Source organism: Schistocerca serialis, chromosome 7 (assembly GCF_023864345.2).
Source record: "Schistocerca serialis cubense isolate TAMUIC-IGC-003099 chromosome 7, iqSchSeri2.2, whole genome shotgun sequence".
In the NCBI taxonomy this organism is placed as follows: Eukaryota; Metazoa; Arthropoda; class Insecta; order Orthoptera; family Acrididae; genus Schistocerca; species Schistocerca serialis.
The window spans coordinates 386,806,597-386,834,564 of NC_064644.1; the positions used below are offsets into that span (position 1 = coordinate 386,806,597).

Sequence of the window (27,968 nt, forward strand, 5' to 3'; positions counted from 1 at the left end):
TTGGTTCGGAATCGATGCTGCGATTACGAATATGTGTTCTTCGTGCCCGGCGTGTGCCGAACAACAGTCCGCACTGCCGCGGAAAGTCTTTGCGTGGCCAAAAGCCACTTCCCCTTGGCAACGCTTGCACATTGATTTTGCTGGTCCATTCTGGAATGCTCGATGGTTGGTTCTGGTCGACGCCTTCAGTAATTTTCCTTTTGTTGTCCGGATGTCTTCCACGACGTACTCCGCCACCATCCAAGCGTTGTCTGCTATCTTTTGCATTGAAGGTCTTCCGCAGACTATTGTTTCCGACAATGGCCCACAATTCATGTCCGCAGAATTTCAGTCTTTCTGCCAGGCCAATGGTATTCAACATCTGACATCCGCGCCGTTTTCGCCTCAGTCCAACGGTGCCGCTGAACGATTGGTCCGGACTTTCAAGTCACAGATGTTGAAATTGAAAGAGTCGCATTCTCGGGAGGACGCATTGTTGCTCTTTTTGTCTTCGTATCGCTCTCAGCCCCGAGATGGTCGCTCGCCGGCTGAGTTGCTCCACGGTCGTCCTCATCGCACCTTGATGTCTTTGCTGCATCCGCCGCATCAGGTTCCTGTGCAGCGGCAGCCTCCTGCTTTTGCTCCAGGCGACGTTGTATTTTATCGCAACTATCGAGGTTCACGGCGTTGGCTCGCAGGGCGCATTCTTCGCTGCCTCGGCCGCGCGATGTATTTGGTTTTGGGGGCCTCTGGTGAGGTGCGTCGGCATCTCAATCAGCTGCGCCTCTGTCGTCGCTCGGGTTCTGCCGCTCCCCGTCTGCTTTCAGCGACGGTGCCGTCCGGTCAGCGCCCTGGGGACCCATCTACTGGCTCGCCTCATCCCCAGGTGTTACCGACGATGCCTTCCATTTTGCCCCATGGCGACGCGCCGCCGCCGCCGCAGCAGCAGCAGCCGCCGCCGCCGCCGCTTGTTCTCCCGCCGGCGCCGCCCACATTCGACGCTTCGTTGCAGCCGCCCAGCGCCTCCCAGGGTCACGCGCCGCCGATCGCTTCCCGTGACCAGCTGTCCTCCGCCATGGAACTCCCGCCCTCTCCGGACCACATGACGTCATCGCGCGTCGGCTACCCCGACGCAATGGAGGTTGATCCCTCGGTCCCTCCTGGCTCTTTACGGGCGCATACACCGCATGTTAACGTGCACCCTGGACTAGTTTTTCAGGCGTTTCCTAGCTCCCCTCGGACCGGATGGCCGGGTGCGGGTGGCACAGCCTCGCCTGTTGTTAGGCTCCCCACCTCATCGCATACGTCAACATGTGGTCCTCCCCACGGCGGGCGGAAGCCTTATCACACGACCGTTCGCCGATTTGCGGGGGAGGAATGTGGTGTCACCGCCAGACACCACACTTGCTAGGTGGTAGCTTAAATCGGCCGCGGTCCATTTAGTACATGTCGGACCCGCGTGTCGCCACTGGGTAATCGCAGACCTAGCGCCACCACCAAGGCAGGTCTCGTGATACGAAAGAGCACTCGCCCCAGTTGTACGAGAACCTAGCTACCGACCAGATGTACGAAGCCTTTCTCTCTCATTAGCCGAGAGACAGAATAGCCATCAGCTAAGTTAATGGCTACGAACTAGCAAGGCGCCATTAGCCATACAGTGATTGTACTTAAAGTCTCCTGTGTATCGTCAAGATCGATGTACCACAAGGAATGAGTAAAGTTAAGTATTAAACCTGCTCCGTACTTTTCTTCCTAACATTAATTACGTATCCTGTTCCAGTACTTCACGCCCGTCTGCGTTAGTCTAGCTTGCCTTTTCAGCCATCTCAACTTCACGGTGTCGGCCCAGATACCGACACAACAGTAGCAACTCTCATTATATGCCTTAACTTGTTGCAACTCTGCTTTATAATTTAGTGAAGTGACCTCCCTCCTTTATAAATAACGATTACTATGGAACTGGTAGGTGGTGAGAAAATTTTACTACTAACAGAGATATAAAAGTGGGTGAGAAGTATAAAAAGGTTTACTACCACTGCCTTACACCAACCATGCCATTGTTTTCCTTCGTTATTCCCATTCCAGTGTTTCTATCAGAGGGCACGCGCGCGCGCACACACACACACACACACACACACACACACACACACACACACACACACATCTCTCCTCCCCCACCCTACTCATAAAAATAATTCTCATTAAAATATCCAACCACTATCACCCTTAACAATTATGAACTCAGTTCATATCATTTATTCTCGATAATCTGCTGAAATTGGCCTTTTTTTAATCTTTTTAAAAACTAATCCAGATATTTTAATGTTTAATCTTAACACTTTTTCCAAACAATCTAAAACTATTTGCATATACTTTAAAATGCTGTAGATAAAGACTAGGTGCGATTGATGCAAGCGTATCACCCCAACCGTGTGGTGCGATGGATATGAAACTACGAAAAAAAATGTTCTTTGGATCTATTACGCTGTAATTTTCGGAGACAAATCTACATTTTCTAGTCCTGCGAACAATTTAATACTCAAGGAATCTACGATAAATTGTTGTCAAGAGATGAGTTGACTGACCTTCAAATCTCATATGAAACCTGGCAGGAATACGTATTGTTCATTTTTTTTCAGTGGTACGATACAGCAAATGATTGATTTTTATTTACGAAGGCCATTTGTAAATGAAGTTCAGCGTTTCGGTTTTCGTTTTGATTTTGCCTGTATTGACCATAATTTTGCTCTGCTGATGGCGTTAACGCGTGAACAAAATTTATCAGGTTTTGGCAATTGTCCTAAGATAGTATGTCACTGGTTGTTTCGTCCATTAGAGCCTACCAGTTTAGTAGCGAAGTCTGTTTCAATTAACATCTGCCGCTCTGCAGATCAATACTTAGTTTACTACAAGCATTTCCAACATACCATGTTATGATAATTGACGGTGGGTATATTACATATCACATCCCCTCCTCTCCCATTCACATCACTACCCTATGCCCATTACAAATGGGATGTTTGGGGGAAACGACTGTCGGTAAGCATTTGTCTAATTTGTGTGATTTTCAAAAATGGTTCAAAAGGCTCTGAGCGCTATGGGACTTAACATCTGAGGTCATCAGTCTCCTAGAACTTAGAACTACTTAAACCTAACTAACCTAAGGACATCACACACATCCATGCCCGAGGCAGGATTCGAACCTGCGACCGTAGCGATAGCGCGGTTCCAGACTGCAGCGCCTAGAACCGCTTGCCCTCTGCGGCCGGCTATGTGATTTTCCTTCATAATCACGTCCTGCGCCGCGTGAGGGAAGAAGTGACGCGTTGCATGTCTTTCTTGGACCGCGTGCTCTCAGAATTTACCGGAAGCCTCTGCAATAATTCGCAGTGCTTCTTGTGGAGTGCTATCGCTACTGAATTGATAAACCCCGTGAACGACTAAACGAAGCTGCGACGGAACTCACAGATATTCTTTAATCTTCATCTCCCTCATTTATTTACTTGGTATATGTCAGGAAACAACGAGTAATAGTTTTTAAAAAATATGAAAAGGAGATATTGGGTATTGTTTGGATAACGAAGAGAGGTCTAAATCTGCGGTACCGATAATTATTGTTCTGCGTTCAGTAACTTCATCAGGATTATTAGGTAGAGGTGAACGAGAACGATCTGTTATGGCATATATACCAAAATACCCGTAGTCTCTACGTTCTGGTAAGTTTACTAATGGGTACTGACATTTTCACAAAAGAAGGCTATACTACTTTCCCCGGTTATTTGACCCTCAATTAATTCTCGACGAATGCATAAGATTCGTTAATTTAAAGTATACTGATCAGCAATATTATCTGCGAATTATGTACTTTCCTCCCACCGGCTTCATACAACCTCACTGCCCCGTGACTTGTCACCAACAGAGCTGCTGGAGTGCTGCTACGCCCCACCACGGCGCGGCAGCACAAGCGCGAGGAGAGTGAGTGTCTGGCTCGTCACGTGACCGGGCTCAGTTTGCAGTATGGCAGCTGAAGACGGGAGGAGTGGACCGCTGCTCCGGGTAGACCCGCCTTTTGCACTCGTTAATACGTGACTGCGGTCACCGAACGAACGAAGCGCAGTATACGAGTATTGAGCCTCCGTATAACAAAGCTCACGCAAATAAGTGACTTTTGTACGTTCATCCATAGAATTCGGGTCATCAAAACGGAATTTGCACTTTCGGGTCCCAGCCACCACCATCTTTTCCCAGTGCCTGCAAACTACTGACAATTTTTTTTTTTACGCTCCGTCTTTACTTTTACCTCATAGTTCTGCACGGAAGGCTTCTTCCGTTGCGACATAAGCCGGTTCTCGTCGGTGGTGAAGCAAGATAGGGTGGTTCGTCTGCCATCCATACTCCTACGCGCCGAGCCTTAATTCATCGGTACTTTTAAATCTGGTTTATTGATTCAAGGAATGCTGCTTAATCTCTGTTAAAACTGTAGTGAAAGTGTGATTTTGGTGACTTCTGTTTTCAGGGGTGTCGGCGTCCAAGGCGAAGGAAGTGAGTGCGTATGTGCAACGATATGTCACTATCCTAAGGTGAATGACATGCAGCAAGGATTGATGAGATAGGTACATATATACTTTAAGTTTTTGCGCGTCAAAGCACTGTATAATACAACGAAAACTAATGCTCTAAGTTTATCGACGTTCAGTTTTACATGTTCCGCGAGATGCAGTTGGTCGAGAGCGAACTAGCGCAGCGTACATGATTACGGTATACTGCAGAGACAAATAAAAATTATTATTGTGCCGTGACGAGCACTGAATGTGATTAAGAATTATGATCATACATCACAAGAAATAATGGTTTATAAATAGAAAGGTTTCGTAATCTTTTTCATCCTTAATTGTCCGGATGTTCGTCAATGGGCACATAGTATAAACAAAATGCTGTATGTCAGTGTTAGCCGGCTTTATATTACACACAAAATGATACGTAACTACTATCATCATCTGAAGGCCAATGATAGATGTACAATGAGTCCGTTAACAACGCGGCAAAGATGCAAATGAGAAACAGGATGAACTCTCTTCATTGCACGCAACAGCGTTTTTAAATGCAGCTATAATTAAAAAATATTTGCTTACTCTATAAACCCGCAGAATGCTTATAATAACATGATGGACGGAATCTTCTGGCCTCAGTTTGAATCCAAAAGTGTGCAAGCAATAGCGTATTCAGTTTCGAAACTGTGACCATTAAAACTTCCAAAACAATTGTGATACCGGTACTGCGTGGCTTCTTCTTTAAGCCAACCATTTTGACGTAAATGTTTTCAAGAGCCACAAATTCATTGACGAATACCTTGATTCTTAATACATATGATAACTGTTAGGTTTCAAGAACAGAACGTCAAAATCCAGTGGTTTTTTTAATTGTTTTATTTTCAACTTTCATATGATCTGAACACATATTACGAATAGATTCTTGCATACTGATGTTTATTTCACTGTAGCCTATGTGCCCATATTGATAATTTGTGATGCACGTAGGTTAGTCTGCTTGTCGTTCATGAATGTTTGTTTCCTTCATTTGTACGGAAACAGCAGTCCAGTTGGAAGCAGAGATGATTTTTGACGTTGTGTGCAGACGATGTTAATTGCTTCAGACCAAAAACAGAAAATAAATCCATTCAGAATGACCTGTCATAACTTGTTTAGAAAGTGTTTTCCAGATTTCTTTTTCACAGAAAATCGTGTTTAATGTTAATGATATTCAGCAGTGACACTCTTTTACTAACTTGATTCACTTTCACAAGCGGCAAACTTCATTAGCTTATCATTTGAAAAGTGCATGTCGGTCAGTTTCGAATTGTATTTTAAGTACCAATAGATGGAAATTTGCCTCTTCTCTACAACGTGCAGCATTTGCATTTTAATATGTTTGCGCTGTTGTATGACAGGGAGAAAATCATTTCGTGTTTCTAAACACTGTAAACTACCGGTGAAATGCATTGCGCGCATTATGATGTGTAGCGCGTAACACCGCCTTAGTGATCGACCTATGTGTCAATGAGCACATGAGTACGTAACATTGTCAATATATTAGTTTATAAATGACAGTAGTTCAAAAGAAAAACGACCTTTTACATGGTACCCATTAGGCTTTTTTTAATTTTATTTATTTTGTATTTATCTCGTGCACCCAGACGCGTTTTGTCTTAGTTACAAGGCATCTTTAGTGGTTGTCAGATCAGCGTCTGATTCATTATTTGTAATCCAAACAGCTTTCGCTCATGTGGCAAACACGTTGGAATATTACAGTTTTCCGTTTGGTCACTGTTACCAAAATTTAGCACTTTTTGAAAAAGTGCGCTGGCCAAAAAGAAAACTGTAGCCTTTCAACCAGTTTGCCACATGAGAGAGAGCTGTTTGGCTTACAAATAACGAATCAGACGTAGATCTGACACCCACTGAAGATGCCTTGCAACTAAAGCAAAATATGTCTTAGTGCACAAGATAAAAAAACTGGATGTGCAGCATGCGAAAGAGGTTTTCTTTTGACTTCTGTAATTTCGATATAATTGCTTCGAAAACGGCCACCACAACAAACTTTTTACATTCGTTTATACTTGCCAGTGTCAGTATTCATTAGTTCATGTTGGAAACCCTGTTTAATTACAAGTAATGTAGGCGTAAATATTTTTTATTGAAAGAGCGGAAGAAAGCATATAATTCCGCATTAGCTTTTCTGCCATTTCAACTCTTCTTGCAGCTAATGTCAGAATTTGTCACTGAACGTTTTTCAAGTAAATCATAGTATATTTCACAGCATAGCCCAGTTTGGGATCTGAAAAAACATAAAAGTTTTCATACGTCATCTATAAAATATTAACTGCACGCAATATTACAAATAGTAAGTTTTGCTTTCATGGTGTAAGTTTGTCTACCTTCATACTTGGAACGACATAACCTATGTAATGGTGTGTTAATTTCCTGTTTCTTTCAAAACATTCATTGAGAAAGGAAAATCTTCTGATATTGGCCACAGCAGAAATTACCATCACTGTAATTTCTCTCTTCTGATTGGAAAATGAGTGATATCCCCCACACGAGTTTCAGTAAATGTGTTGCTGATTATTGTAAATGAAGTAACGTGAAACACAGATAATCAAAAGGAAGATTAGTTTTTAATGTCCTGTTGACATGGAGGTCATTAGAGATGGACAAGTGAATAATCAACTGAGGCCCTTTGTATGATTTTGTAGTGTAAAGCTGTTAACTGTAGGCACATACCCAAAAATAATTTGTCATTTGTTTCACCCATGAATTTGCTGTGAAATCTGAAATAGTTCATTTCAATATGTGTGACATCTTATGTCAGTGGAGGCTGTTACTCTGAGAAATATGATTGTTATTAAATGTAATCATTGCAAACTTTTCTGATGACCTTGATCCTTTTCTTTATTAGGCTACTGTGTGTCCGTCCAGTGCGTTGCATAGCTCTTTTGAAATAGCATGCAAAAAAATAATGAGGTTCCTTATAACTGTATGATTATTTGTGGTATATTAACACACAGCCTTCATATCAGTAATGTTAAAAATTAAAATGAATAATTTTTGTCAAGTTACCTTACATTAGGAATGTGAATGCACTCAACACTGTGATATGACTTTCAACTGATAGAGCACAGCAACCAGTCATCCTTTTCTTTGAACTTTTTGTTAGGCAAATCTAGATTTTTGCTAGAGCCTAGTCAGCATCAATGCACTATTTCATAGTATCAATGCATGTCCTATTACGTCAGTCCCCTGTTGTTCTGGCTTCTGTCACAGTTTGTTCAAGACTACTGTAGTATACAGTAATTAGTTGATTGTTCATTCATCCACAGATAGTTTCACAGTTATATTAAATTTGCCAGCTAAAAGTTATTCATTCAAAAAACTTATGGGAATGCAGCCGGGTAACGTAATCAACAACCTCACACACCGGAGAAACTCAGATCTCCCAAATCTTACACTATGTACCTAACCGTTCACTGTGTTAGCAATTAATCATTTTCCACACAGTATGTTTTATTGTAGTATAATTTAACTTTCTTTTTAGAAAATGTATTGGTTTTAGTTAACTCTCTAATCTCTTTTGGCAGTTTACTTTATAATTTAGATTCTGTGGTGGAAAATATTTGTTTGAGCTTTCAGTTTTCTTTTTTTTTTCTTTTAGTAAGTGTAAATTATGTGCAGTGAAATGTAGTAATTACTAATATTTTTATATTGTGCACCTAATGGACAGGTGGATATACTCAGATGGTTGTTAGAATTACCAATCCTTTGAACAGATTTCTCCAATGGGTCCTATTATTTTTGGTTAGTCTTATGATATTTTTCTATAGTTTGAAAACTGTGTCGACACATTGCAGATTTCATGCCCAAAATGGTTCCATTTCTAATAGCAGTGAGTACATAATTAACTATGAAACACTTGCTGTTACACACTGATAACCGACTTGTGAGGCTTAACGTGCTAGTAATATTGTCTTTGCTATTGTCTGTGTATTCTCAATCTAGATTGATAGATAGTCAACATTCATCCCTAAATTACTGCAGAATTTGTTTTAGTTTGACACTATTAATTATGCTTACTCTCCTGAAATTTTTGCTGTTGTGGTTTATTATATATTGGTGACTTTTAAATGTATGAGGGTTTCATTTGCTTCCACTGCCATTTTTTTCCCCTCAAATCTATGATTACAATTTTCTTTTCATTGCCAAAAATAGCTGTTTTGTTTTCTCATGCATAGCTTTGTGTGGAAAGTCATTGATATGTATCAATGACAAGACTGTTCTTTAGAACTGACAAGCACTTCACAGAAAATGTTTGTCAATTTGAGACCTATACTATCACTAATCACTTGTCCTGTTTTCCAGATATTGTCAGAGCCAGACATTTTCTATGCCACCTGTTCTTAATGGTATAATTTAATTTGAAAAATTAGGTCAACAGTTTCAAAATCTTAGGATAGATGTAAAAATATGCCTGTGACTACATCATCATCATCATCCACTGCTGGAAGAGGCCTTCTCCTTGCATTGCAGTTGCACATTGTGCCTGCATGTTCTCTACTGCCATCTGTTTCATTAGGTCATTGCCTCGGATAAATGTGTATACTCCAGTGAGGTACTGGTTTGAACCATCTATAGTTAATTTGGCAGATTATATGTCCTGGCCACATCCATTTCATTTTCTTAATGGCCGTAACTACTTCTTCACTGTAGACTGTCGCCTAATTTGTTTGTTTGTTTTCGTGTTGTCCTATTATTCCAAACTTAAATGTCTCCATTGTTCACTGAGCAACCCTCAGTTTTTGAATGATTTTTGTATTAAAGATTTTCTCTGCCTCAGTTTAAAATTGCGCAATACTGACTGTAAACTATCCACATAATATACGCTGGAAGCTTCATTGTAACAGTGTATTTAGCTGAGAGCACCCCAAACCATTTTTGTTATTCTATTTATTTATTTATTTATTTATTTATTTGTTTCACTGTCGATCCATTTGTTTTGACTGCTTTAAGTGCAGAAACTCAATACATTTTGTGATGTATTTGTTAATTTATGCAATTTCTTGTGTTAGTGACACATTATTTCAGTCTTATTGTAACAGATTTTCAGTCTTGCTATAGGAAGTTGTGGCAGTCATTCTTGAAGTTTATCTGAATTAGAGACAAACTGTATGATGCCACACAGCAGGAAAAATTATTCAGTTTTCATTTTTGAAGTTGGTAGATATACAGTTATAGTTGAAACTGTTCAGCATATTTAAGAATTAAACTATTTGGCAGTTCACCCCCTTCCTATCGCACCAGAAGTTTTCAGGATGCTGTTAGTACCCTGTGGTATTTTTTCACTTATAAAGCCATAAGTATACCAAGTTTAACTGATATTGCTCCAGGGATTCCAATGTTATGCTTGAGGAAACATACATCCCCCTGCGTAATCCATTTTAATGCATGTAAATCAATTTTGGTAATGTTTCTGTAACTTAGTTCTGTGTCGTGAATAGCATCATTGTATTTGTATTGGCTGCATAAGTTTTCCAGAATGAACAGTTGCTTATGAAAATTTTTGTTGAAACTTCTTTCTAACTGCAAGTTATTACTAGGCTATGCATGAACTTACAGCATGTTGCACATGAAAAATTAGTCCACAACTTGTCTCGCAATTGAAATAAATGGTTGTAACCGCATCATACGTTACATTGAGAGTATCTATTTTTTTATTTCATGGTAGTGACTAGTTTCCAACACCTGCGTCCATTTTCAAACCACCCATGCTGTAAGTGTGACAAATACAGGCAATAGCCCACGTACAGAAACTGCCCCTGCAGTACTCAAAGCAAGTACTTAACGACAGCAAGTTACATCACATAGGAGAGACATTAGAGAACTCTCTAATGTCTGACCCAGTGATGTAACTTGGTTGTTGTTAAGACGGCCATGTACCACTCTGATTGATGTAGGGGCAGTTTCTGTATGTGGGTTGTCACCTCTATTTGTCACGCTTACAGCACAGATGGTTTGGAAATGGACACAGGTGTCCAAAACTAGTCATCATGAAAAAATAAAAAATAGATTTTTGTCACTGCAACTTATGACAAAGCTACAACCGTTTATTTCAATTATTAGGTTATGTTTTTGTTTGTTTTTCCCTGTTTTGTAACCCTTCAGAGAGCTTTACCGTTGTTTCCAGAATTATTTTATCATTTCAGAATTTTCATGGTAAACTGTATCCTTCTGTAATTCAACAAAAGTTTAGAAAGTCTAGCTAACTACATGGGTTTTTTTAATGGAACCAAAATATTTAAGAAGCTCAATCACTTTCTTATATCTGCCACTGTCCATTTGTTTATCCTGCTCTGTGCTATTTTCATAGGGGATTCATTTTTAAAAGTGTAGAGAACCTGGAAAAACTTGATTTTTACATTGCTTTCTGTATATACATATGTCCTTCCAATAATAATACTTTTGAAATATTCTTCATTTTAATATTGAAGAAGGCCTTGTGTTGACATGCAGTTTTATTTCATGGAAACCAGTCCATACTTTTGTTATTTGGTGAAACCCTTACAGGTACACCTGTGTTCCTTCTATATAGGCCTAGTTGTAACCATATCGTCAGTTATTCATGTTGCGCTTTTTATCTGGTAGATAGAGTATCTTTCATGCAGAGGTAAGCTGGTTCGAATCCTGGTAATGGTTGAAGTTTTCACTGCCAGTATTTGGCTGGCATAGGGGAGAAGAGGTGGTGGTATACTCTTTATTACCAGTCTTTGCAGCAATGCCCTGTATTAAATTCCAAACATCTCTGCAGTGTCTCATGAAGTGAGGGCATATGACACTGTTGGTGGTGATAGGTCTAGGTCTGTCGAATGAGTATGAGTATGTTAAGCTCGGCAGTGCCCTTGGTGCTTTTCAAGAGAAATAGGCCGTGTGTTGGCATTGGGTTCTCTAACACAAAAAAACATGACACTGAACCCCCCCCCCCCCCCCCCCCCGCCGCACCCCCACCCGCACACCAATTACGCGGCTGAACCTGTCTTTCATGCTCTCCCAGCCATGAGGCCTACTGTCTATTGAAGCTGAATTTTATTTTGCCAAACATATTTCTGGTAGTTGTTTTAGGCATCTTCAGTGGTGTACAAGGAAGTAAAAGTAATAATTTATTGCATGACTATAAATATTTTGCTTTGAGACTTGCAGCATTTCATTGCAGCACTTTTAGACTAACTTAACATTCTCATTATTTAGAGTATAAGTCACCTATGTTTCATGGAGACACATACAGCTTTACTTTCAGAATTTGTGTTTGTATAAAGTGATAGGGTTAAGTGTGGTGCAAGCTGTATGGTATAATAGTAAAAGTAACAGCTGCTTCTGAAACTATTGAGAGGTATGTTATTTTCATTATAGCTTTAAATCTGGCCTTAGAGGCTCAACTAGTGGTCGTCACACTGTAGTCCCATTAAAGAGAGATGGTCTTAAGTTGCAGTCATTCTGTATTTCATCACACATTTTACAGCTGATGCTCATTGGATTGTAAAATGCCTGAAGGATGTGCAGCAAATAATTTTGTTACAATTTTTTTTAGTTGACATAATTTCCTTAAAACAGTGGGGGCCTGTATTTCTGAGTTCCATAAAGCACATACTTCTTTCTTTTTCTAAGGGAGAGAGAGAGAGAGATAATGTATTTCTCAAAGTTTTGAGATGAACAAATTTCAAATCTAGAGATTTGTTTTCTTTTTGTTTTCCCACTGTTTAGTTGCTTGCAATCTTGCTGCTGCTATATGTGGTTCACTCGGGTAAACCTGTGGTTTTTCTGACCACTTAGTTTGAAACATTACAGATGAATTCTGCATTTTCCCCTCACATGCCCACATGCGCGCGCGCGCGCCCACACACACACACACACACACACACATTATTTGATGTATATTAGAGACCATTTCATGTGATCATTAGGCTCTCGTTTTATTCTAGTTAGGGAAAGATCGCTAGCTGCTTCTGTGTACATTCATCTCTTACTTGTTTTGCCATTATGATCTTTACACGAAATATAAAAATACCAATTTCTGCTTAAGTTTCCTGGGCATATAGTTGTAACAGCCTTGTCAGAAATCTCTTAATTTCTTCAGGTTTATTTGCACCAAAGCAATTTGAAACTTACTCAGTTTCTGAATGAAATGGTAGAGATATCTAGTGATAAATCATTGCACCTTCAAGAAAGAGACAGAGGACTGAAAAAGTGATGATTCAACACTCCAAATATTACTGCATATTCACTGAGTGTGGCTATTTTATCTGTGAGCATAGATACTGTGTAGCTTTTGTTGAGTGGGATTAGCCTTGTTTATTATGTACAGGCTTTCACCGTTGACTGTACAAATTTCACAAGCATTGCTTCTTTCTATTTGTTGTCGTATAAAAAATTATATATATATATATATATATATATATATATCACACATGCACTGGTTGGGAGGAGGAGGGGGGGTGGGGGAGTGAGAGATTTTTCAAATTTTTGATGTGAAACATTGTCTTCCTTTCTGAGCTGAAAGTCATAGACAGATATGTTTAGATGCTTGGCAGAATAATGGAGTACACAAACTTTTTTTTTTTTCCTCAGCAAAAAACTTCACAATTGTTATAGCTGTATGACTGTGTACCCTGTTATAACAGAGAGTGAAGTTTTGGAATGCTGATAGTATGTTACTCAAGATTCAATATTTGAGCCATCCCAGAGGCAGTAACAAGCTACTCTGCTCCTCCAGAGGAAGTCAATATGAAGTCTGCTTTCAGAAGGACAAAAAGCATTTTGATCTTAATATTATAATGTTTGGTTCTAACTACATTTTTTATCTAATGATGTCATTCTGAAAACATCATATCACCAGGCACAGTTTTTTTTTATAATCATTCATATTTGTGTGGCTCAGATGTCATAATTTTACACAGGTTTTGAGGTTTCCCCTCTGTAACTTCTTCAGCATGTGACTTTTCAAACCATTTCTCTCTCCCCGTCACCCTTCCTGTGACAGAATTTGTCACCCAACAACTATAGTATAGGCTGTTTCACATACAATGCAAGCATCACCTCTGGTGTTGCATTGGAACCAATATCCCATTAGGCAGGCAGCAATTATCAAATGACATTTCATGCAGTTTCTGAGACAGTGTTGCTGGTGGCATTTTGGTTGTAATCAAGAATAAACTATAGAAATACAAGCGGCCATGGAAAGATGTCTGAAAAATTTGGTTTGTGAGAAGCATCTTTGCACAGACCCAGACTGGAACTTTATAAAACAGTGGAAACTCCATGTTGAAATATCAACAGTGTTAGGGAAAGGACAGATTGCTACTACCACAAAGGTGACACACTGAGTTGCAGACAGGCAAAAAGAAAACACACACACACACACACACACACACACACACATATATACACACACACACACACACACACAGAGAGAGAGAGAGAGAGAGAGAGAGAGAGAGAGAGATAGCAAACGTGATGCACACCTCATGCCAGTTGCATTCTGGTCTTAGCTGATAAAGATGGCAGTTTCTTGCTTTAGCTGAATGCATGATGTGTAACAGGCTTTTTGTTGTGCCTGTCTGCAACTCACCATGTCATCTCTGCAGTGAGTAGGAATCTGCCCTTTTCCTAATATTGTTGAAACCTTGTAAAGAGTGGCTAATGCATCAACTGACAATTTCAGATGCTGTTGCTAGACATCAGTACTGCAACTGACTATTGAAGTCTGTATGTGTGGAGAGACTTAGCCTGAAATGCTCTTTTCCTCTCATGATGTGTGGCTGCTTTTATTGGGCTACCGTAGCCGATGTGAACTCACTGAACAATTAGTGTTGAATTACGGAAAATTGCATTGACTGAGTGTTCCGTCAGTTCTTGGTAGAATGTATCATACATTGCTGGGTACCAGGTGCTAATGTAATACACAAACACTCGTTTGTAAAATAAAATAATAAATATTGTAAACTATTACATCAATGTCATGTGTGTTTTCATTCGTAATGTAAATTCTGAAAATCAGTTGTATAAAGAGCATCTGCCTGATGCAATGTGCATCATTAATTATTGGATTGTTATTCACAAAAGTGTGACTTCTGGTAGATAAACAATACATCAGGTATTTTTCCACAGAACCAACAAAAAGGCCTATAGTTAGTGCCTGAAGAAACTATTCTGTCATCAGAAAGTACCTTCTAACAGTAGATGAACGACCCTTCCATGAAAACCACCTTGAAATACTGTTGGTAATGTGTGCTGCGTGCATCTGTTTGTTTAAAGAATATCTGGAATTGTACTGTCAGTTTTCCCCATTGGTATATAATGAACATAAAATATTTCTTTCTCTACAGTACCCTCAAAAAAAAATGAATGGAAAAGGAAATGAAAGGAATTGAATTAATACCTTTTAATTTATGGTTTTAAAATCCTCGTGATCTTATTACTGGCCTTCAGGGTAAGAGTCTTGTACCAAAGCAGAAATCAAACTGAAATGTTTGATTTGAATGAGGCCATTTGTACTGTACATGACTTTCTGCTCAGGCATATTGTGTGTGTATGTGAGGGGGATTCTGGGGATGTGGATATGTGATTGTTGGTACTCGTGCATCTGACATTTAACTGTAGGTCCCTATGTAATTGACTAGGTCATGTTATTCTGGAGGCAAAGGGAGGCAAGGGAATACGTCACCTAGATGTTATGGTGTTGATTCCAACCTGTTAGTTGACTGCTTTGTATTTTGGTAGGCAATGGTGAAGATGAAAGATGGTGCAAAGCTCGGAAAGCAGTTTAACAGAGAACTGAGTGGGTGCCAAGGTTCTCTTTCAACTTCTTTTTGGTATGGTATTGCAAACACTACTACTAAAACTCGTGGGTGTATTCGTTTTTGAATGAGGCATTCTACCTATGCAATATCTATGCTGATAAACAGGAATGTGGCTTTTTGTTTCTTCTGTGAAATAACTTTTTGAAAAATAGTTTATAATATGTCTAATTGTCCAGAGTGGGTTTTGATCTTGGTGCTTGTCTGCTTAAATCATTGATTTACACCCTTTAGCAGCTAGTTAATAAGAACCAAACTACTTGTCTAGATTTCTCCAGTTTGCCAAGCACAGTTTGGCACTAGAATTGTCTCTTCTTCATATGTTGCTCGATGCTGCGTCATTGCTGTTAAATTTTTCGTCAGTTATTTTTTGGTTGCATATTTGAAATTTCTTTATTTATTTAGTCATCCAGGGATCATCCTACAATGATATGATATTTGTGACTGTAATATAATGAAAATAGGTACCCCAAAATATACATAAGCAAACAGGATATAAGTATGTTTTTATGAGGATAGGGCTGCACAAAGCTTTATATTCTACATAGGTTTGTGCTGTGTAACTAATGAAAAAATTGAACCTGAGTGAGAACAAATTGAGTGCCAGACTGGGATTCAACTCCATAACCTTGCCTTCTGCAAGCAGTTCTCTTATCAGATGAGCAATACAGGCACAGCTGATGACCTCATCTTACAGCCCCCTTTCTTTCAGTAGCTCTCTCGTTTTCCTAATTTCTTTTTTATCTGTTGTTTGCTGTTGACTTTAAGTTAAAGTAGTGTGTCTAAAATTGTTAGGAAAGAAAATTATTTCAACAGCATATACGATCTGTGCCATTAGTTTAGTGAGGAGATTTAATAATTTCATCTATTATTGATGTTGATCATATTGTGCTCCATGACAGTTTTTTGTTAATTTCGATAAGAACCACCACAGCTGTGTGAGTCACATTTATTACATCACAACCAGTTTCACTCAGCGATTATCATCAGGAAACACTAAAAATTCACCATCAGCCTTTGTATCATCCTCACAAAATTGTGTCAGTCTCATGGTTCAGGAAGTCTAATTGTCTTACACTGGAACATAGTTAAAACACAAATACTCTGTTGACTGCTTGGCACAAGCACATCCAGCAGTAAGACTTATATAGGATGTACTGTTGGCTCTTTTTGTGTCATGCTGTTACTGGAATGTTTGTATGCAGCTCATATTGCGAAATATGCCTTTAATGTTGTGTAAGACACTTAGACTTCCTTATTGGCACAATTCTGTGAGTATGTTACGAAGGCTGTTGGCAAATTTTTAGTGTTACTGGATATGATCATTGAAGGAAACCTGCTGTGACGTAGCAAAAGTACCTAAATGTAATTGTTACTGTGTTATATCACAATATGAATAATATGACAGGTCACACGCTTTGTCAGAAATCTATGTGTCTGCCTTAGATTAGTGATGATTCAAAGAAAATTATATATGCATTACACATGTTGTAGAATAACAAGCAAAACTGACGGACGCGGGAAAGCCTTAGGTTATGGACGTGGGAAAGCCTTATGTTATGCTGTTCATTCTAAGTGTAAAATTTCCCATTTCATTTTAGGAACAACCTTTGCTCTTGCTATGTAAAGAATGTAGAGAAGTGGTCTTCACAATTTTAGTCAATCAATTCAAGAAAGTAAGAACACATTTAGAAACTGAGAAAAAGAAATAATAGTGAGAGATACATATACCCCTAGCTGACCATATTGTGCACTCCATAAGCCTGATGCAACTGTGATGCATCACAGATGGATTTTCTGTAATCACACTGTACACATCAGGAAAGGTTTTTAACAAACTTCATTATCACTATTTTTATGCTAAGAATTCTCAGTACTGCAACAGTCACATTCCAGATGTTTGTGAGTTTCAAATACTTTTTATCAGCTTTTTCTATTAAACCTGTTATTGCTGATTAATATTTGCCACAGTCAGGGGGTGTGCAGGTAGTTACACTTTGCAGAGATGTAGTAGCAGTCAGACTTCATACATTGTTTGTTTTATTTTGCAGTATTGCAAGATGGCAGTCAGGCATGCACTATCAGCAGTGCTGCTGCTTGTATGCCTTCTCTGCTATTATAACAGTTTACAATGCGGATTTGTTTTCGATGACATCAGTGCCATCAAGGATAACCGTGACCTTCGGCCTCAGACTCCTCTCCGCAACATCTTCTCCAATGACTTCTGGGGCACTCCTATACACAAGGTAAGTTTATACTTCCTGAGGAGAGTTAGCTTTAGTGTATGTATGACAGCAATGAGACAGCAAAAGCACAGGACCTTTGAGGAACAATTCAGTGAACCAAATGAATATTATGTAGGTATAAAATGTTTTCTAAGCAAGATACTACTCAGGTTCTTGAAAGCCTGCCTGCAGCCTAACAGAGAGGTCTGGCAAATTGACAGTGAAATTCAGATTCATTTATTGAACATTCATTTTCATTCAGAAAATGGAAAGTACGATTATATATTTGTAATGGGAAAATATTGGTATGGTGTACTCCATTGCAATGGAAATGCTGATCCTTGTATCTGTATCTTATGCTGAGAAGTACTGTTCTACAAACAAATGTACTTAGCCACCAATAAAACTTAAGAGTCATCAAAAAGAAGTAGGGCCATCACATTTTCTCTGGCAATTAACTGTGATTGTCCTCACTGCAAATACTTCTGTGAAATGCTCTCAATAGGATATGTGTAGTATTGTCCTTTATATTGACATCAGCAGCAAGTTCTTGGCAAGTGTAAGTTATTTGATTCTCCTGAAATTTTTGTGCAGAAGTAATATTTGGAAAACTGAGAGCAAAATAAGTTATGAGTGAATCTCCATTTCCCTGAGCAACCCCACATGGCAAGACATGGTAATATGCCATTTCAAGTGTCACTGTTCCTTTTTAATATTTCTGACATGATTTTGTGCTTAATAATACAAGAAGTCTCACTATATCCTCTAAAGGTTTAACAGCAATACAGTTAACAAAGTGAAGTGTAAAACCTTCATGTCAAAATGACAAAAATCTAAAATGGAGTCAGCACATTGATAAACTGATAGATAAGCTCAATTTTGCATATTTTGAACTAACAAATATCCCATTGTACTGTTCTGCTGACAAATTATGACAATGTATTTTAGATTATTTCACCCCATGTTGCAATATGGAATTATCTTTTGGGTCAAAGTAGGAAAGTCAATAAAGTATTTATTTCACAAGATCATGTAGCAAAATCGTTTTTGAAGATTCTCTCTTCTGAGAATATTCACTCTCTTTATTAGTTATAAAAGCTTTCCTGATGTTCTGAAAAATATTGTTTATTTGATCACTTTCCTAAAAGGTGAAGTACACCCACATACAAGAGAGTTTATTCACAAGAAAAGATATTTAAACACAATGCTTCTAAAAGCGGTGCAAGCTATCTTAAGTCCATATTCTCAAGTGAAGTCCAATCCAAGTCATATGAGAGTTTCATCTATTACAAATAGTCCACCAGAATAACACAGTAGACAACGTGACAGGCTTGGGGTGTGCAGCCTACTGCTCGCATGTACACTGGCTCAGGCAGGCCCCAAGCACCTTATATGCCAGAGTTTGGCATGATCCCATCAGAGGCCATGCCTAAGGATCAGTGCCACCTGAACAGTGACACCAGAACAGTCAATAGTAATGTTGTGCCAGCTATTCAGTTTCCATGGTAACATCAGATGGCACCAGTATTTCTGCCCCCCCCCCCCCTCCTTCCCCCCTTTCTACTTCCAAGCAACGCAACTGCCAGGGGAGAAGACAAAGGTGGTGTATGTTGTGGAGGAATTGCCACTGAAAATGGGGGTCAGTATCCATGCGCATCACTATGCAGGTCTGAGGCAGGACAAGGCATGATGGGAGATCAAGTCACCATGGGACTAGAAGGTCTGCCAGAGGAGGGGGAGCGAGTGGCTGTTGAGAAGGATGGTGGAGGAGAAGTTTATCTCAGTCGTGCTACAGAAGTCTGTGGGTGGAGGCCACTGTATGCAACAACTATCTGTGGTTGGTGGAGTTCATCCAGTGGATCCAGGCTGGGTGGTGCCTGCACTGATGAGTTTACATGAAGGTGCCCACCTGGAGTGGCCAGACCTTGATGACGGCATGCACCAGCAGTGGGCATAGTGTTGTGTCCCAGTTACAAACTACCAAATGAAAAGTCGTAATTGATTATAGCTTAGAAGATTTATTGTGAAAACAGGTGAAACATATTGTTGTGGTCTTCAGTCCTGATACTGGTTTGATGCAGCTCTCCATGCCACTCTATCCTGTGCAAGCTGCTTCATCTCCCAGTACCTACTGCAGCCTACATCCTTCTGAATCTGCTTAGTGTATTCATCTCTTCGTCTCCCTCTATGATTTTTACCCTCCACACTGCCCTCCAATACTAAATTGGTGATCCCTCGATGTCTGAGAACATGTCCTATCAACTGATCCCGTCTTCTAGTCAAGTTGTGCCACAAGCTCCTCTTCTCCCCAATTCTATTCAATACCTACTCATTAGTTATGTGATCTACCCATCTAATCTTCAGCATTCTTCTGTAGCACCACATTTCGGAAGCTTCTATTCTCTTCTTGTCTAAACTATTTATCGTCCACATTCCACTTACATACATGGCTACACTCCATACAAATACTTTCAGAAACGACTTCCTGACATTTAAATCTATACTCGATGTTAACAAATTTTTCTTCTTCAGAAACGCTTTCCTTGCCATTGCTAGTCTACATTTTATATCCTCTCTACTTCGACCATCATCAGTTATTTTGCTCCCCAAATAGCAAAACTCCTTTACTACTTTAAGTGTCTCATTTCCTAATCTAATTCCCTCAGCATCACCTGACTTAATTCGACTATATTCCATTATCCTCGTTTTGCTTTTGTTGATGTTCATCTTATACCCTCCTTTCAAGACACTGTCCATTCCGTTCAACTGCTCTTCCAAGTCCTTTGCTGTCTCTGACAGAATTACAATGTCATCGGCGAACCTCAAAGTTTTTATTTCTTCTCTATGGATTTTAATACCTACTCCGAACTTTTCTTTTGTTTCCTTTATTGCTTGCTCAATATACAGATTGAATAACATTGGGGATAGGCTAGAACCCTGTCTCACTCCCTTCCCAACCACTGCTTCCCTTTCATACCCCTCGACTCTTATAACTGCCATCTGGTTTCTGTACAAATTGTAAATAGCCTTTCGCTCCCTGTATTTTACCCCTGCCACCTTCAGAATTTGAAAGAGAATATTCCAATCAACATTGTCAAAAGCTTTCTCTAAGTCTACAAATGCTAGAAACGTAGGTTTGCCTTTCCTTAATCTTTCTTCTAAGATAAGTCATAGGGTCAGTATTGCCTCACGTGTTCCAACATTTCTATGGAATCCGAACTGATCTTCCCCGAGGTCGGCTTCTATCAAATTTTCCATTCGTCTGTAAAGAATTCGCATTAGTATTTTGCAGCTGTGATTTATTAAACTGATAGTTCGGTAATTTTAACATCTGTCAACACCTGCTTTCTTTGGGATTGGAATTATTATATTCTTCTTGAGTTCTGAGGGTACTTTGCCTGTCTCGTACATCTTGTTCACCAGATGGTAGAGTTTCGTCAGGACTGGCTCTCCCAAGGCCACCAGTAGTTCTAATCGAATGTTGTCTTCTCCCGGGGCCTTGTTTCGACTCGGGTCTTTCAGTGCTCTGTCAAACTCTTCACGCAGTATCGTATCTCCCATTTCATCTTCATCTACATCCTCTTCCACTTCCATAATATTGTCCTCAAGTACATTGCCCTTGTATAGACCCTCTATATACTCCTTCCACCTTTCTGCTTTCCCTTCTTTGCTTAGAACTGGGTTTCCATCTGAGCTCTTGATATTCATGCAAGTGGTTCTCCTTTCTGCAAAGGTCTCATTAATTTTCCTGTAGGCAGTATCTATCTTACCCCTAGTGAGATGAGCTTCTACATTCTTACATTTGTCCTCTAGCCATCCCTGCTTAGCCATTTTGCACTTCCTGTTGATCTCATTTTTGAGGCATTTGTATTCCTTTTTGCCTGCTTCATTTACTACATTTTCATATTTTCTCCTTTCATCAATTAAATTCAATATTTCTTCTGTTACCCAAGGGTTTCTACTAGCCCTCGTCTTTTTACCTATTTGATCCTCTGCTGCCTTCACTATTTCATCCCACAAAGCTACCCATTCTTCTTCTACTGTATTTCTTTCCCCCATTCCTGTCAATTGTTCCCTTATGCTCTCCCTGAAACTCTGTACAACCTCTGGTTCTTTCAGTTTATCCACATTCCATCTCCTTAAATTCCCACCTTTTTGCAGTTTCTTCAGTTTAATCTACAGTTCATAACCAATAAATTGTGGTCAGAGTCCACATCTGCCCCTGCAAATGTCTTACAATTTAAAACCTGATTCCTAAATCTCGGTCTTACCATTATATAATCTACCTGATTCCTTTTAGTATCTCCAGGGTTCTTCCATGTATACAACCTTCTTTCATTATTCTCAAACCAAGTGTTAGCTATGATTAAGTTATGCTCTGCACAAAATTCTACCAGGCGGCTTCCTCTTTCATTTCTTAGCCCCAATCCATATTCACCTATTATGTTTCCTTTTCTCCCTTTTCCTACTCTTGAATTCCAGTCACCCATGACTATTAAATTTTCATCTCCCTTCACTACCTGAATAATTTCTTTTATCTCATCATACATTTCATCAATTTCTTCGTCATCTGCAGAGCTAGTTGGCATATAAACTTGTACTACTGTAGTAGGCATGGGCTTCGTGTCTATCTTGGCCACAATAATGCGTTCACTTTGCTGTTTGTAGTAGTTTACCCGTACTCCTATTTTTTTTATTCATTATTAAATCTACTCCTGCATTACCCCTATTTGATTTTGTATTTATAACCCTGTATTCACCTGACCAAAAGTCTTGTTCCTCCTGCCACCAAACTTCACTAATTCCCAATATATCTAACTTTAACCTATCCATTTCCCTTTTTACATTTTCTAACTTACCTGCTCAATTAAGGGATCTGACATTCCACACTCCAATCCGTAGAATGCCAGTTTTCTTTCTCCTGATAACAATGTCCTCTTGAGTAGTCCACGCCCGGAGATCTGAATGGGGGACTATTTTACCTCCGGAATATTTTACCCAAGAGGACGCCATCATCATTTAATCATAAAGTAAAGCTGCATGCCCTTGGGAAAAATTACAGCTGTAGTTTCCCCTTGCTTTTAGCCATTCGCAGTACCAGAATAGCAAGGCCATTTTTGGTTAGTGTTACAAGGCCAGATCAGTCAATCATCCAGACTGTTGCCCCTGCAACTACTGAAAAGGCTGCTGCCCCTCTTCAGGAACCACACGTTTGTCTGGTCTCTCAACAGATACCCCTCCATTGTGGTTGCACCTACGGTATGGCTATCTGTATCGTTTGAGGCACGCAAGCCTCCCCACCAACAGCAAAGTCCATGGTTCATGCAAGGGGGGGGGGGGGGGGGGGGGGGGGGGAGGGGGGGAGTTGAAACATACTCAGTGTAATCACTTATGTCCAGGTCCATAGCCAAAGTTCATCTCTCATAAACACTATCACAGTAACAGTGTCGCAACTGAGAGGAGACTTGCTCCTTACTCCAGGAGGCTCACCAGATGACTGTACTTCCAGGCCGCAAAGCCACGACTTAATCACATGGGGCTGCATATTGATTGACTCTGTCGACTTCAGCAGTACGACTGCTGCATCTCTTCTGGTGCCCCCACTGTGAGCACTTTCAAGTAAGCTACACTGCTGCCACTGGAGCATTGGCACACAGTGGTCGAAAAGGCGGTGGCCACATCTTATGTGTGGCGACAGCACTGTATGAACACACGGCACAACACATAGTATACCCAAAACATTGTGATGAGGGTGAGCGTGAAGCAGCTTCACAGGCTGTGGCCCTTGATCAGAATGGCCCTGTAAGTTGCTAGAAAGCTACAGACAGCATTAGATGCAGTGTTTGAGATCATTTCCTTCTGGAGCTGGGTTCTGAGTGTGCAGATAAAGCTTTACACAAGACTGTTGGAGGATGGGTTCAAATGTGCAGTACAAAGTTCTTGAATCCCATTATGGGTGCAAAATCATTTGAAGTCATAGGACATAAAAGTCATCCTGTTATCAGAAACCAAAGTGCGTGGGAAGCCTTCAAGGGCAAAGACTTTTTCTCCAAGCCTGCAATAGTAGCAACAGTAGTAACCTGAGACATGCAGAACACAAAAGGGAAACGAGAAAAGCAGTAAATGATGATCAACCACATGGAGTCCAAAAACAGGCTGCAAAATCTAAATATATACAATCCCACAATTCCCCAGTGTCTGGCCATGTAGAGAACTGCTAGGGAGGTACAGCTGGATGAGCCTAACAGGCAGACCAAGTTGGTGATGGTAGAGTCACTATTTGGTCAAAATATATGTTGGCATGCCAAAATTTTTATCCAGGACAAGTCCCACTGGGCAGTGTGCAGGAGGAGCAACACTTGGGGCCTTAGAGGAAGAGGAATCAGGACATAGCAATGGTCCCAATTTGAAATCCACAACAGCTTTCCCTGATTTAGACGTACTTATTACTGCTGTGACTAATAGGCACAAAATTTGGGTAGGAGGTGTGTCTGGCCACCTAAGTTGTACAGAGTGTACAAGGCGGGTTCTTGCATGTGGCAGTCACAACACCATGCAGTATTAAGGGAAAGTTGGAAACAGCTGAATAGAGATCTGAATTGATCAGGAAAGACACCAGTTCATGTTGGTTAAATTTATGATCTGCTTAAATAATGGCAAGGGCCTCCCTCTCTATATGAGAATAGTGTTGCTGAGGGCATATGTGCATATGCGATAGAACACTCAGTACTGTCAGGATATTTATGGGAGATGTGTTTGTTGCTTCTGCCAGAGGCAAACCAGGGGTGTACATCATTAAATACAATGCCCAATTAAGGCAGTCTTTTAAGGAAATGCATTCACATTTGCGATTGTGACGATATTGCAGCTGCACAATGTATTGGTGACAATGAAAATTTGTGCCAGACTGAGCCTCTAACTCAGATTTCCCACTTTACGTGAGTACATCCTGTACTTGCACAATTGCTGTGATTCCTGCACAAGGAGAGACTTAAGATTATTGTCGCAGCCTTGTCTTGACATGAAATACTATATCTGAAGGACATTGCAGAGTACATTATAAAAACAGTGTGGAAAGCTTGTTGATAGCAAGACGACCATTTAAAACATGTGCCATGGCATAGCTGTTTCAGTGGGTAAGAGATATCTACTAGGTTTGCATGGAATCAGCCACAGTAGTGGATCTTACCCAGATGCACTTACAAGGCTGTGACATTCATGGGGGACTGCATTTTATTGACCACTGCAACATTATCCTGCATTGGTACCAGTTCATTTACCAAGAATTTAAACCCAAAATAGCCAAGGAAGATTGCACAAAAGAACACTTGTGGATGTTGCATTTAAGTTGTCTTGTAACCAGTGTCTTGAAAAAAAGCTCAAGGTTTTGAAGGTGATCCTCTGGAGTCCCACCTATTAACAAATATTCTCAAGGTATGCAGCATAGTTGGGAATGCCCTGTACTACTTGACCCATGAAATGCTGAAATATGGCAGGGGCTAGAGAGGCTTGAAAAGATAAGCATTTATATTAATAAAGGCCATATGGAATGTTTAACGGAAGGTAAGTTTATGATACTGCTTCAAAAGGGATTTATTTATTTATTATCTGCCCATAGCACAGAATTTTACATGCTGGGCATTGTATAAATTTTTACAATTATAAATTACAGATACTTTACAATATGCTACAATTACTGTACTCATTTCTAGTACAGGACTGTTTCTTCTATTAATATTCATGTTATATCCAAGTTACATGGGCATCTTTGGATAAGCCACTGCTTGAGTCACTTTTTAAAACTGTCTTTAGTCAGCACATGAGCTTCATGTAGTAACAAACTATGAGACCAGCTCCTTTGATGTACTGCATTACAAATACAGTATTTAAATGAAGGTGTTTGCTGTATCATTTTCTGGTTATCCATTACTTTAGTCCTCTACAACTATTTTCCTTGCATAGCCTTTGTTTTCAATAAGTCCGTAATATTTTATCCACTTGTTCTTACATTCCTTTGCATGTTGTCTCCTGAATCTGCTGTAGTACCTGATCATCTGCAAGCAAAATTTTCATAATATATGTGTTATCCTCAGTTTTGTTCTCTGTTGGTATGTACCAAGCCATTTCCACAGATTATTTATGCAGAAGTAAAAAAATTTGACAAGTCACATCATTATCCTAGAGCTCGATTGACTATTATGGACTCTCCCATTTCAGTGTCCCCATGTCTGCGCAATCATATAGAAAGTTGATAACATTGACTGACAGGTGTAGAAGAAATACAACAAAGTAAATGGATGCACTAACAGGCACTTTGGGAAACACATGATGAAAGATCTTAAAATCAGAATGCACAACATCTCTAAATCTCTGTTATGTTGGAGTAAGATGTGGACATTAGGCACTGAGATAAGAGAAGGTTAGAAACATCAGAAATAAGATATTTACCAAGATGCGCTAAAGTAGTGACTTTATGAATGACAAGTGATGAAATCATTAGGAAGTTAACATTAATAAAATGAAGTATAGAATTACTGAAATAAAAGGCTCTTGCATTTGCAGTGAATGACCCGAGACTGTCTTCTGTGGCAGGCATACTTTTATAAGCCCAAAGGAATATGAGACTCTGGTCTACCTTGAGCAGTATTGTCAGCAAGATTATTTTCCCAAATGTGCTGCATACATTGATAACATTGTTAATAGGTGGACCTCCAGAGGATCACCTTCACACCTTGAGCTTTTGTTCCAGACACTGGTTACAAGAAGACTTAAATGTAACAGCAGCTAGTGTTCTTTTGTGCAATCTTCCTTAACATATTTCAGGTTTCAATTCTTGGTAAATGTCAAGTAAAATATGGTGTTTGGAAAATGAAACTTTAAAATATGCTTTGTCATAAAAATTATTAAGGATGTTTTTTTTTTTCTAAAAGTTTCTCCTTGTGGTTTCCAGAATTCATTTCTTGCTTGAAAAACCTCAGTTTTATTTTTTATTTTTTTTTCGTTTGAAATAAGTGTCTCACTGTCACGAGGCAAAACTGTAGTATGTGGATAGAAAACTAACTGCTTCAGAGAAGCTGAAATCTTCATTTTGAAAACTTTATTTCCTTTCCCAAAAGCTCTCCAGAGCTTTCTTGCTCATCTATTTCTGTTCCTGTGTCTACAGTCATATAGCATAAAGTTATCAAAATACAAAACTTTATTATCTGATAATATGACTTCATTGTTAATGTATACAATTTTCTTTTCATTGTATTAATTACACATTATTTCAGTTTCCTTGTGATTTCAGTGTCCTTGTCAGTTATTTTTGCTATGTACTGTCAGACTTGCTGTATTAAGTTCTTACAGTGTTGCTAAAGTTTATCTTCTGTAGAGGCAAATACTGCTGTGTCATCAGAAAAATGAAGATGGTTGAGATGTGTTCCATTTAGATGTTTCCCTTCTTTGATTTCACTGTTAAAGGTGTGGGAACTTCATTTAGTGCTACTGATAATAGTGTGATAGAGACTCTCCTTGCTGTTTTCTATTTAAATTCTGAATGTACCATTGCCCTGATGAAGCTTAATGGGAGCTATAGCATTAATGTACGTGTTTAACAGAGCTAGATTACTAGTGGTGGTATGTCTATTAATTGTCAGCTGTTCAAAAGTACAGCGAATAATGGCACCTCTTAGGGAAGTGGCAGCAAGGGACAAGAACAAACACCAGATGTACTCAGTGTATATGCGTACATACCTTTTTCAACATGTTGAAGAGGCTACTCCAGCAGCCAATGGGGGAGCAGGGTGCAACTAACTGCGGATTGTGGTACACGCTCGAACAAATGATGCCTGTTATCTGGGCACTGAGGTCATTCTTGGATCATTCCAGCAAATGGCAAAGAGGCTTGAGAAGACCAGCCTTATGTATGAAGTTTAAACAGAGCTCACAGTTAGCAGCATTGTCCCCAGAACTGGTCATGGTGCCCTGGTTCTGAATCGAGTAGAAGGATTGAACCAGAGCCTTTGAAGGTTCTGTGACAAACTAGTTTAAACTTCGTAAATTATGCGTCTCTACATCCAGTGCAGATAATGGCAGCTGTAGGAGACTGAGAAGTATTAGTGTAAGATTGAAAGGAATGCCCTCCCCCCCCCCCCCCCCAATAGTAGTGTTAAAAACCAAGCAGTTAATTGCTGAAGCATTTGCAACAAAATGCCAGAGTCTAAAGTGACTCTGGAAAGAGGTGAAGTGCACATACTTAATGTCCACACACTACATTTGTAGTGCCCCTGCCCATTACACTCATTACTTGTGGTAGACAATCTTACCGAGTCCCAAAAGAGTTCGGGCAGTGCGTGTGCATCCGCACACATTAAGTTGGGAATGTG

At 39.7% G+C, this 27,968-nt stretch overlaps 1 protein-coding gene across 1 annotated transcript in view; it reads left to right on the forward strand.

Moving 5' to 3' along the window:
- The first annotated feature begins 4,020 nt into the window (after positions 1 to 4,020).
- Positions 4,021 to 27,968, forward strand: part of LOC126412198 (protein O-mannosyl-transferase Tmtc3) — a 126,691-nt gene continuing 102,743 nt past the window's right edge. Inside the window, exons 1-3 of the mRNA XM_050081680.1 lie at positions 4,021 to 4,401; positions 4,496 to 4,592; positions 17,428 to 17,622. Coding sequence (XP_049937637.1) covers positions 17,437 to 17,622 — 186 coding nt within the window. The 5' untranslated portion in view covers positions 4,021 to 4,401; positions 4,496 to 4,592; positions 17,428 to 17,436. The remainder of the gene's footprint in view (positions 4,402 to 4,495; positions 4,593 to 17,427; positions 17,623 to 27,968) is intronic.